At 47.4% G+C, this 13,226-nt stretch overlaps 1 protein-coding gene across 1 annotated transcript in view; it reads right to left on the bottom strand.

Moving 5' to 3' along the window:
* Window positions 1-4,805, bottom strand: part of Scn8a (sodium voltage-gated channel alpha subunit 8) — a 112,083-nt gene extending 107,278 nt beyond the window's left edge. The window contains exon 1 of the mRNA XM_059246920.1: window positions 4,478-4,805. Coding sequence (XP_059102903.1) covers window positions 4,478-4,753 — 276 coding nt within the window. The 5' untranslated portion in view covers window positions 4,754-4,805. The remainder of the gene's footprint in view (window positions 1-4,477) is intronic.
* Window positions 4,806-13,226: the final 8,421 nt, after the last annotated feature.

The following is a 13,226-nucleotide window of genomic DNA, read 5'->3' on the forward strand; positions in this document are numbered from 1 at the left end:
AATTGATGCCAAAGGCCTCCACATTTTAATTTCCTGTGACTTTAAGTGTACCTCACTGTGTAGAAAAACTGATACACAGATGCTGAAGTGAGCTGAGCTTTGAGAAGCATGTGACTTCTAAGTGCAACAGGAATGCACCATAGTACTCAAAGACACATCAATCCTGTAATGGGAACTTTTGTTTCTCGGGCTTCCTTATAATAGGGCAGTCTATTAGACACAGAGGCATGTCAAGCATCAGGCCTAAGGAATGAGAAAGGGGTGGGACTCATGTAGAAGGGTCTCCAACTCAACCCATAGACTCTCCTACTGCCTACTTAAGATAGTTACTAGAAACATGGACAAGGTCACTTAAAACTCAATGGATCACTGTTAAGCAGCAGACAGTACTTTCTGTAGTGAAGACACTGTAAGCAGTAAAGGAAAAGCCATTGATTTGATTCTCTGAAAGACAAAATTGGAGGAAGGGAAACAAAGTAGGAATCTCCGTTGGTAAAACTCAAGACCCCACAGCACAGCACAGCACAGAGCCGTAGTGCTAGCCCTCAGGAGGGCAGCCTGATCCCGCCTCAAGAAGCCTCAACAACATCAACACAAAAACAAAGAAGATCCCACAACAGGCAGAGGGAAGGCAGGTGACAGAAGGCAAGGACAAGCGTCTGAGGCCGGGTTCCTCACACACGTCTGTACGGCTCACACAGGAATGGAGAAACCACAGAAGACCCGGGCATCATCGAGCAACACTACAGGGAGACGAGCAGTAGGAGATGGAGGATGGTATAAAAGGCAGACTTTTTACCAAATACCTCTGAATTTTTGGTCATGTAAACATATGGTCCATTTTTAAAATGAGATAAATCAAGATACGTATCTGCTCCTTAAATGTACTTATTTGTATCAAATAACTGAAAAATAAGATGGCCAAAGGAAGGCCGTGTTAGCACCAGGTGTGGAGAGCAAGGGAAGAGAGCATCCGTGAAGCAGTGTGCGGGACTGCATGATGCACAGCTTTCAAGGTCCCGGGTTTCCTGGAGCACGAGATGCACAAGGGGAGAAACCAGAACTTTTGAAAGAAAGCCTGTTTTCTGTTACCCACGAAAGAAGGAAATGAGAAACAAGTCCTCTGTGGTCCCCTTGACGACGGATCAATTAGAGACCAAGGCTTAGCCGGGCGGTGGTGGCGCACGCCTTTAATCCCAGCACTCGGGAGGCAGAGACAGGCGGATCTCTGTGAGTTCGAGGAGGCCAGCCTGGGCTACAGAGTGAGTTCCAGGAAAGGCGCAAAGCTACATAGAGAAAGCCTGTCTTGAAAAACAAAAAAACAAAACAAAACAAAAAATCAGAGACCAAGGCTTAAGGACAAGACAATCATTCACCAGAGGAAAGAGAGTCTATCTTCTGGGAATTAGTTGAGACAATTCCTGAGAAACAAACAGAAAGGACGACCTCTTAAAGTCACTTCCTCCTCTGCGAGCTTTAGATTTGTGGGGTTACACAATTACCAGGATGCTTCCTTGTAGGGGAGTTGATTGAACCCGTACAAGGCCTAGGTTAGTAAGAAGGACCAGGAACAGTAACTCAGTAAGGACGTGCAGATAAGCTGAGAAAGCATGTTATTTGTAATCAAATGAAAAATTCCTCATTGCAATGGCTATGGGTAGAGCCAAGTTAGCGGAGTGTGTGCCCACCACCCTCAGAGGCCTAGGTTCAAGTGTCAACACCTCATAACATATGTGTAGTGGTGTAGCCTGTAATCCCAGAACTCAGGAGGTAGAGGCAGGAAGATTAGGAGTTCATGTGGTTACATGGAAAGTTGGAGGCCAGATTGGGCTAAAACTCTGTCTCAAGTAGGTAGGTAGGTGGGTGGGTGGATGGATGGATGGATAGATGCAGATAGATAGATAGATAGATAGATAGACAGACAGACAGATGATAGACAAAGAGAGAGACAGAGATAGATGTTAGATAGATAGATAGATAGATAGATAGATAGATAGATAGATAGATAGATAGATAGATAGATGGATGATAGATAAAGATTAACGTATAATGAAGATTTCTGAATGGCTAGCAATGCTTTCTTGACATAATTTGTTTGCTTTGATAGTAGCCATTAGCCATATGGCTATAATGGCTATATATATGTTTCAGAGACTTTTCTTAACGGTAACACTTAAAGAAAATTAAAGACCACCAAAAATAAAATTAAAGCTGTTCTTCTCAGGAAATATTCACCCTTATGACAGGCCAAAGGCTGAGGTTGAACTTTCCTCTACTGTGTGTGTAGTGCATGTGTGTGTACTTGTTTCATGGACTGTGACTGTATGTGTGCATGCCTTTGGGTGGCCAGAGGTCAATGTCAAGTGTCTTCCTTAACTGCCCTCTGCTTTACTTTTTAGACAAAAATCTCTTACTGAACTTGAGGATCATCAGCTTGGGTAGGCAGCCTAGTGAGCTCCAGCAGAGGGCGGGGGTGGGTGGGGTGGGTGTGGGGGTGGGAGGGTGGGAGGGGTGGGGGGTGGGAGGGGTGGGGGTGGGGGAGTGGGAGTCGTCTACCTGCTTCTATCTCTCCAGGAACATGCTTTAGGTTTTGCACATGGGTGTGAAGCATCTGAATTTAGGGCCTCATGCTTGTGTGGCAACTACTTTACCAACTGAACCATCACCCCAGCCCCTGAAGTCAACTTTCTGTCAGGACAAGCCAGTCCTACAGCACTCCACTGACAATAACTTGGCTTAAAGGCTCACTCTCCGTGAAGAGTCCTCAGCCATGACCCTGGCCTTTGGAACAGGAAGAGGACGTGAGTGGGGCCAGACCCAGGGATAAGGTCCACAAAGGAAAACCAAATCACAGTTCAGGAGATGAAATTTAATTTGCACATAAGATGGAAAAATAAATAATTTAGACCCTGAGAAATAAAGTGACTTGCTAAGAATCACGAATTACTTTTGTGAAGTTTGTTTTTCTTTATTTTTTCCCCTATAATTATTTGTGGTAGCTTGGACAATATTTATACTAACAAAGAAGAATATAAATAAATAAATGTACTGAGTCATGGTGGAGTCAAGATCTCTCTCCAGTCTACTGTCCTCTGTATCGTGTTTATTTCTTTAAACTTGGGAGACTTGGGGCCACTGGCTCACCTCCTTCCCGCTGCAGCTGTTGTGAGCTGCAGCAGAAGCTGGTGGGTAAAGGGCTGCGCGTCACAGAGAACATCCTGACCGCTTGTGTCGTCCATCCGGAGTTAAGGGTGCCTTTTAAAACTCATCTATGTATTCACACGCTGTGTGTGTGTGTGCGTGTGTGCGTGTGCGTGTGTGTATTTGTGTGTGTACTGTTGAAAGGGTATGCACATCAGGGCACTCTGGGGATCAGAGAACAACTCACAAGGAGTCCATTCTCTCCTCCCAACATGTGGGATCTTGGTGGCAGGTGCTTTTACCTGCTGAGCCTTCTCACTAATCCTAGACAGGATAGATCTCTTAATTCTGTCCCATTAACAAGACAAAGAAGTTAAAATTTCTTCTAAAATTTACTAACAGTAGTCAGAAGCAGTGTTGACAAAGATAGCTTCCCCGAGGTTTCCATTCACATCTATGCAACTACACAGAAACCGTCACCCTACGTCCTTATCTGGAAACCCACTGACAGTTATTTAAACGACATACATTGAATTAGGTGGGTCTCCTACAATGTGATGTCAGCCCGCAGGATGCAGCAGCAAATTACCTGGCCAGTGAATCAATCAAACCAGGAGGCTTGGCTTCTCCTCTTGTCTTGTTTCATGCAATAATCATGACAAAAGTCTAAGATTTGGTCAAACATTGTTCAGGAAGTTTGAACCCTTAGCCGTATGGAGACTGGCCTTTGCCAGTGTTCTCTGAATTGGCTTTGATAAAGACTCATCCTGACTAGGGCATGCCAAGACCAAAGGGTGCTTCACCGTTTCTGCCCCACAAAGCCATACTCCAGGGTCACAACAGAGGGCGGCACAGAGGGCACCGTGGTCCCCAGTACATAGACAGCCTGCCACCGCTGCACGAGAAATACCATCCGTCTCTACGAGGACAGAGTTTCAAATGTGGGGGTCAGGGGGACTCCACACAGTTGTAGTAGATATTTCATCTACACCCACACTTCCTGTCTCCTTTCTTTCTTCCCTTCAGGATCCCAGTACCCTGGGGCTCCACACATGCTAGAAAGAGCTCTGCCAGGGACCTACATACATCCCCATCCCTTGTATTTTTTTTATTTTTCCTACTCTGGCCTGGAAGCAAAACTAGAAGTCTTAGTAACAGAGTCGGCCTGCGGGAAGACCCAGAAGTGGCCCTCAGCGGCAACAGAGTGGGAAAAACTGATCCCAGGCAGAAGAAAAGGCTAGCCCCATCTCCCCACTCCGGCCAAGACAGGTTTCCTCTTCCCCTCTCCCACGCCTGAAGGGAAGGGGCCTCTGCAGCTGGGCCTCCTCCAACTCACTTTCTGCGTCAAATAGTATGGGTCAAAGTCCTCCAGGGGAACTGCAACCAGGCCTTGGGGGATGTCCCCATAGATGAAAGGCAAACTCTTCCCTGCTTCCAAGTCGCTGTTGGGCTTGGGCTTGCTGTCCTCGTCGTCCTCGCGGTGGCTGCCGTCCGCCTTCGCTGGTTTCTTGAGCTTGCTTTCGGCAATGCGCCTCTCGATGTTTGCCAGCGACTCGGGGGTGAAGGGCTTGAAACTGTCGGGGCCTGGTGGTGCGAGCAGCCGTGCTGCCATCTTCTCATCCTGCAGCAGCTTCGTTCGTTAGGCTGTGTCCGGCCGGGACAGGTCAGCTCTGTGAGAACAGCAACACAGGCAGCGTTAATCAATCACTGCTCTAAAAGGAGGCCAGATCAAACCAGCTCGCTCTCAACCTTCATTCACAACCTTTGCAACACCGTTTCCGCCATGACATGGTTCTTTTTTTATCTAAAAAAGAAAAAAAAAATCTATGGCAAGAATGCTCGGGTGACCTTTGTAATGGCCCTCAGGGGAATGACCAGTGAGGGAGATGGAAAGATTGGGGTCTCTCGAACTGCTCGCATATATTATATTTACCTACATTCAATTCACTGCTCAGAATCACACATGAACCAAAAGAGAGGCACTCCATATCCCCCAGGCTCTCTGCTAACGTTCCTCAGGCCTGCCTCCCTCCTCCTGGATCTATGCTCCAAAAGAAACAGTTTTCCTTTAACGCCAAGAAAAGGGCAAACTGTCCCTCTCCTCAAAAACCTCACTTTCTGAAAACGAACTCTTTAGAACTTTTGCCAACACACAATACTGATAAGATAGCTCCCACCTGTATTCATCCTTCCATTTCAAGGTATTTCAGTTTTCTGAGTTGTCCAAAAACCTTTCCAGTATAAAATTCCAGTAGTATCTTTTTTTAGGATAAAGCACTTGCCAGGGACAAACACAGAAGACATGGCGGTTTCCGGTGGAAAGGGCTGCACCACTCCCAAGGCCCCCGCTTAGCAACGGGAAAGGCCGAGGGAACCCCAGGCTCCCCCGGGCCAGCCATGCAGCATTGCGGGCCCAGAGGTTGGCTCCCTAGACAGACTTGGACAGAAGGAAGGACCGACCAGAGAACACTCCCTCTAGAAAGAGCAACTGCAGTGAGGTCACACAGGCCTCACGGATTTCTCAGCCCGGATTGTGAAAAGCCATTTCACTCCTGTATTCAGAACCCTGGTTATTTCCACCCAAGCCTGGAAGCAGAGGAATCAGGAGGCCAAGAGCAATCGCTCAGCTCTTTGCGGAACGGACAGAGACCACGGGCAGTTCACCTGGTGCTCAAAGTGGCACTTCCTTCTTTCAGCCTCGGCAGAATGAGGCAGCAGCCCAGGAAATGTGCTTAAGGCTCTGTCTCTCGCACTCCACACATCTTTTAAGAAAGTTTATTCAGTGTCACACATGTACCCAGGAAATGGTGCTGAAAGACTCATGACTACTGTGTTTGGTCCTACTTAGTCCTGGGGCCCACTTCTCGTACCCATGGAACCTGAGCCTGCTCAAGTGAATGGCTGTAAAGTCAACTCTGGCTGACTTGACAGTGTGGTCCCCGAGGGCTCCTTTCAGACTGTTTTCCTGGTGACCGTTGTGCCACAGCTTGGAACTGAGTGCCTGCAACTAAGCTCTGCTTATAGCACAGGGCTCCAGGGCCGGAACCATACAGTGGCCCCCACAGGCTGGGCAGCTCCCACACCGCACCAAAACCCGGCAGGTCCAGGCAGGGGGAGGGGCCAGAGCAGTCATTCTGGATAAGCATAGGACTTTAGAGACACAAGACACTGAAGGACTGGTTCGTCCACTATGCAGACGAGGAAATGTGGGGTCCTAAGAGACTGATCAACTTGCTGAGGTCACAGGGCCAGGATAAAAACCACAACTAAAGGCCGGACTGGCTCAGCAGGTAAGGGTGCTTGCTGCCAAGCCTCAAGACCGGAGTTCTATCCCTGGGACCCACATGTGAGGAGAAAACCAACTCCCACAGGTTGCCCGCTGACCTCCATACACACACACCATGTGAGCTTCTCTAAATAAGTAAATAAATGTGAAAAAAAAAAAAAATGAAGACCTCAACCAGAGGCTGATATCCCAACTCCTATTGATTTACTATTTAAAAAATCTTTTTTTAGTTACCCACCCCATTCTACCCTCCCCACCACTAACTAGTCTCCGGCAGGAACAGTCTGGCTCATTAAGCAAATCACACAGAAATAATATGGTTTTATGATCGGAGACTTCATTTACAGTTTTCCCCAGCCTAGACTTCCTTTTCCCGAATTCCTCCCATACCCTGAACAAATCCAGTAACCCCTTCCTCCTGCCCCGACCTGGGACTCCAGCCTGTGTGCACCCACCCTCAGCCCCAAGGCTCCTTCGGGAGCTTTGCTCATGCTCTCAGCTGTGTCTCAAGTCCCTGCACTAGCTTCACCTCCAGAACGCACGCTGAGTGAGGCTATCATCATCTTTAACGACAAAGAAACAGGCTTAGAGAACTGCCAGGGCTTTCCCAAAGCCACACTGCTAGACAATGACCGTCAGGACCCCAAACACCCACAGCCACTGAAAAACTAGATGGGATTGTGCCTGGAACCCACAATAAGACCAAATATCCGGAATTCCAGGCTCCACCTTCCACATGCGCCCACAATCCAAGACAGAACACGGGAGAGCTTGTGCTCTGAGGGCAGCTGGGCTCGTCCCAGCCCAGCCCAGGCTAGGACGCTGCCTTGCAGCCCAGCCCAGGCTAGGACGCTGCCTTGCTCAGTCTTCCACCACCGTCTGCAGCCCCTCCCCCCAGTTAGCCCTGCTCCCCACCGCATTTTCAACCTCCCTCTTTCCTTCCTAGCTCTTCTCGCTGTGTATCTGAATCCTCCACTTGCTTTACCTACCTGTGGCCTTGGTGACACTCACTATGCCACAGCTGTGACCTCCCTTCAACATACTTTCTTCTCTATGGCTGTCTGCCGAATTCTGTTACCCGCTTTCACTTTGGACGCTCATCCACATCAACCCATCTGTACTGACCCCAGACATCTGTGACTAGTCCTCGCTACGCACAGAAGAGCCCCACAGCTGTGTCAAGCACTTTAAAGTGTTCTCACCTCTTGGCTCCTCCTCTACACTGGGACCACCCTTTCCAGCCACCAAGTACGGGATCCCAGTCACCACTACCAACTCCTTGCCTTCCACGCCCAGCACCACAGCCTCCCATTCCTCCCTGAACAGCTTCCATGTGCCAGCATCACCCACTCAGGTCCCACAGAAGCAGTCTTCTCACGTGTGCTCAGCCTCAGTCTACCCAGCTGTGTTTCCCAAGATCTTCCCTAAAAATCTGCCTTCACTGCCACTCCCCCCTCAAGCCGCCAGCTCACAGCAGATCTGAACCTGGGGCAGTGCCACTATCACTCCAGGCCTCCGACAACTTCCCGCGTCTCAAACTGTCCCTTCTGCTCACAGACATCTGCTCTGGGGACTACTGTTTGTTTTCTTTTTAAAAAGTAAACATAATCCAGTGAGGTCTATGAATCCGCCGTGCCCAGTTCAGTCTGTACTTGTGTTGTCCACCTGTGTGACCCCACCAATCTGCTCTCTGCTCCTTCATCGGTGATCGCCCCCACAGACTAGTTCTGCTGCTTAACTTTCATACGTGCGAGTGCATTCGTCCTGAGGTTTGGCTTCATTCCAATCCTAATTCTGTGACATTTACCTTACTGCAGCAGCTCATTTTACTGCTGTGTAGTATTCCATCTATGACTATAACAATTTACCCACCCTACTCTGACAGGTTTGGGTTGCTATAAGCCACTGTGAAAAGAAGCTAAGAACCCCTTTGCCCCCATCTTTCAGTGGTCAAATACACACATGATTCTTCCTAGCGTCCAGGCAGGGGAGGAGGTGCTGAGTTGGAGGGCCATGTACAAAGTGCCACAGGGTCGCGGGTCCAGCTGCCCCACACCCTTGCCTACGTTCAGAACAACAGTCTTCTCAATTTCTCTGTATTAGTGGCACCTCACAGTTTTAAGATTTATTTACTGAGACAAAATTTAGGTAACTTGAAATGAACTGTTTCAAAGTAAACAACTCCATTTGCAAGCAACATATTCACCACCCGCCCCCAATATTGCACACCGTCTTTCCATCATCCCAAACTCAGCGCTGCCCCTCACACAGCTTGGTTTCTCTCCACCCCACTGCCCAGCTACCCGTTACCAACAGTACATTCCATCCCTACCAATGTATCTTTCTGGTATTTCCTATAAAACTGTAGCACACCATGTGCAACCATTTGGGTCTGACCTCTTTCCCTTAGTATAAAAGTTCCAAGGTAAAGTCACACAGTAGTATGTATCAGCATTTCCGGGTGTGTGTGTGTGTGTGTGTGTGTGTATTATTTCATTATACATCTACACAACAAGCTACGTGTTTACTAACCCACTGATGAACATTTGAGCTCATGCTATCTTTTGGCTGTTGTGAGTAGTAAGTGCACACGTGATACTAAGAAAAGACCTCATTCCACAGCCCAAGCTGGCCTCAAATTCACCATCCTTCCGCCTTACCCTCACTAGGATTAGAGGTGTGCCACCACGCTCAGCTCCATTTCCAGTTCTGTAGAGAACAGACCTAGAACAGGAACTTCAGGATCAGACGGCAGTACTGTTCGATGTTTTCATAGAACTGCCAAACTTTTCCAGAGACTGAGCCATTGCATCCCACTGGCAAAGCAAGGTCACACTTTTCCACATGCTTACCATCACTTGTTTTCCATGGTTTGAAATGGCAGTTCAAACCTGTCATTGTGTGTGGTGTGAATACATATGTGTGTGTGAATGTGTGTTTGTGCAGAGGGAAGTCTGACAATGACGTAGGAAAGTCTTTCAGCTGAACCCGGAGCTCACTGATTGGTTAGTCTGGGTAGCCAGCTTGCTCTGGGAAGCCCCGGTCTCTGCCATCTGAGCAACAGAATCACAGGCTAGCCATCACAGCTACCTGGCATTTGCATGGATTCCGAGGCTCCAAAGACTGACCCTCACGTTCGCATTCCTCTAGCGGCACTGGTGCGGTTCTTCACGTCTCTTGGCTCACTGTGGTTCTACTCTGCAACCCAGGCGGCATGAGCATCTTTATACTGTACCAGTGCGCCAGCCATCTGCCTTTGTAAGGTGCTGGCTTCTACTGGGTCATTTATATTTCCCTGTTTTGTTCATTTGCAGAACAATCCTGTCAGTAATAAAGCATCTCTCTCTCTTTTTTTCTTTTTTTTTTTTTTTAATAAATTTATTTATTTTACATCCCAGCTGCAATTGTTTCTGTTTTTGAGCCAGGGTTTCTCTGTGTAGCCCTGGCTGTCCTGGAACTCACTCTGTAGACCAGGCTGGTCTTGAACTCAGAGATCTGCCTGCCTCTGCCTCCAGACTATTGGGATTAAAGGTGTGTGTCACCATGCCCAGCATTTTTTTTAAGTCCCTCCCTCTCTATTGGTAGTATTTCGATAAGTAGTAGCTCTTAATTTTACTAAAGTCCAATTTATCAATCTTTTCTCCCCAGTTAGTGCCTTTAAAAAATACCCATCCCATCCATGGTCATGCAGGTCCTCCCCATGTTTCTTCTAGAAGTTTTATTGTTCTACCCTTTCATTTAAACCGGCCAATCACTGGGACCTGGACGTTGCATAGTGTGAAGAAAAGATTCATTGTTTTTCCCCAGTGTCAATAATCAACTGACCTAGCATCACTAAGTCAATGTCTGGTCACTGTCACTTTTATAGACTATTATATAAACTATATTGTGGCTACTATAAACACATATTACTGACTACCATATGCACTTTCTAGCTCTAACCCTGAAGTCTGCTTTTCTTCTTTTACCTAAGTTCTAGTCATCAAATAAACCCCTCCCTCTTCAGAGCAAAAAGTAAACAGACTTCCAGGGTTTAGAGTGAACTCAGAGGTCACACAAGGCCACGTTTCTGATCTGAAAATCAAATGGAAGCTGGCCTGTCTGACCGCCAGTCGGCACACTAGAGCAAGCAGCCTCTTGTATACTATGGTGACCTTTAAGCGATGGGAGTTGGAACTGCGGAAACCCACTTACGTGCAGCTTTAAATTTTTCTTGACAATTTGAAAAAACTTACAGATAAATCCAGGAGGCAGAATTTTTTTTATATCAGAGAACAATTAGGCATGACATGAATGCATTAAAAATCATGTGCATAAAAGGGTCTGTTTGATCATTTGCTACCACAAAATATGTTCAACTCTATATCAAAAGTTTAAATGTATCAACAGCTATGAAGACACTTGGAGCATACGTGGATGTTGCTTGCGGCCTCAGAAACCTTGCTAAGCGTACAGACCCAGTATTAAATGAATAGAATTAACGGCGGCACTTTCTACACAAAAGCTGTCCTTCTCTAATCACTGCTGCTGCCGTGGCAGCTAAGTCCTGGGGTACCACTGTGGTCTCTGTGTGTTTCTCAGTAAACGGTGTGTCTCAGTGAAAAGTGGTCTCTCCGTTCCCCTGCATTCATCATCACATAGATTACACATGACAAACAAAATATGTGACAACCAACTGTTGTCTTTAAGTCTCCTGGTCAACAGCAGGACAGCAGTGGCTGAGTTGTTTTCGGGGAGTCAGGGCAGGAGACGTAGTTCAGACAACTTCCCTAGCACGCTGAGGCTCAGGTTTTGATCCTCTGTGCCATAAGAAGAGAAGAGTCTGGGGAGGGTCAAAGTCATCTACAGACCTCACTGTCCCTGGGCATGCTGTTCCAAGGTCAGCCGGACTGCTATGTTCACAGAACCATGGTCTCTCTGTCAATGCCCCTGCTCCGACTGCTCAGCTGTCTCCTGCCGTGTCCCCACCTGCCCCAGATAATGAAGGGACAAAGACGGTGGCTCTCAAAAGCCTGAACTAGACTCGAGACATCGGGGCGATGGATGGCCAGGGCTCTCTGCTCTTGGTCATCCAAGAGATAAGGTTTCAAATGCCCTCTGAGATCTAACAGACAAATGAAGAGGAATCGCTGTGGGTGGTGGGGGTAAGGGGGCTAGACAACACAGGATGAAATGGAAGGAAGCTGGCCAGGGAGCAGCTGTTGCAGGGACTCCAGGCAAAGGCATGGAAGAAACGTGCTGGGAACAGCACCAAACTACCTTACCCAGGAGCCAGATGCAGTGTGGTATGCCCTGACACCAACATTCAGAAGGCTGAGGCAGGAGGATGGCGCATGAGAGCAGCCTAAACACAGGTTTGGAGGGGTTGAGAGATGGGAGGTAATCTTGAAGAAGTTAGGGAAGGAGGGGGGAATATGATCAAAATACATTGTATACATGCATGAAATTCTCAAAGAATTAGTCTTTTTTTTTTTTTTTTTTTTAATATAAGACCAGCCTAAGCTACACAGTGAGTTCGAGTTAAGTCTGGGTTACATGGGAAGAGACTGCTTCAAAAACAAAAAGCAGCTGAAGAGCAACAGAGGTTGCAAGTAGAACTGCAACACACGTCTGAGCTGGGTGTGGCTCTGCCGCAGAATATCACCCCACACACGCGACACCGCTGGTTAAGTCCCTGGCATTTCAGAACAGAAATAAAACCAAACTCGTCTCAGACTGGAAGGAGAAGAACAAAGTTGGATGACTCACGTTCCTGGTATTAAAATTAATTACAAATATGGAGTCATCAAAATTTTGGTAATTGACCTAGTAGCAACCATACAGACCAGTAGGTAGAGTCTAGAAGTCAAGGCTCATGCATGCAGGAAAGTATTTTCAACAGGGATGCCAAGACCATTTAATGGAACATGAACAGCCTTATCAACACACAGTAGGGAACACACATGACTGCATGCCACACACAGACAAATGCAGAATAAAGTGGAGCTCTACTTTATAACACACGCCCAAGGAAACAGCAGAAAACATGGCCGGGGGTTATTTGTGAGATGTGAGGTCTCACACAAATGCTAGATGGGCATGGCAGTCTGCCTTTTAATTCCAGGGTTAGGAAAGCGAAGACAAAGGATCCCTGGAGCAAGTCTGGTGGCTAGACTAGCCAAAAGGAACTCTGGGAGCAAGAGATCCCATCTCCATGAGTAAGGTAAAGAGCAGTAGAGAGAGAGTTTTGCCATCAGCCTCAGGCTTTCACACCCACATATATACATGTGTACACATACATGCCCATACACATGTGAACAGGCACACATACACACACAAAAGCATGCCACACAGAGATAGTTGCAAAAAAATAACTAATTCGATTAAAAACTCTCTGCTTTACATTAAAGTATTGAGAGAACGCAAGGAGAGCTGCAGAGCAGGAAGCGTTTATAAACCAAACACCTGAAGGAGGTGACTGGCAGGATGGCTCACACAGGAGCGCAGCAGGCAGCAGAGGCCGGAGAACCCCACGTTGATGAGGGTGTCAAGACACTGAAATGGTTAGTGAGACAGTACACGCAGGCCTCACTGTGGAATGCTCTTTATACTGTGTGAATATGTCACCGTGACTGGTTTAATAACAAAGCTGACTGGCCAATAGCTGGACAGGTAGAGGTTAGGAGAAATGGGCAGACAAAAAGAGCACAAAAAAGTTGAGAAGCAATGCGGAGGAAGGAGATGAACTCGTTGTGCTGAGAAAAGGTACCAAGCCATGTGGCAGAGCATAGATAAGATATATGGGTTAATTTAAAATGCA

The sequence above is a fragment of the Peromyscus eremicus genome, chromosome 20 (assembly GCF_949786415.1).
Source record: "Peromyscus eremicus chromosome 20, PerEre_H2_v1, whole genome shotgun sequence".
NCBI lineage: Eukaryota > Metazoa > Chordata > Mammalia > Rodentia > Cricetidae > Peromyscus > Peromyscus eremicus.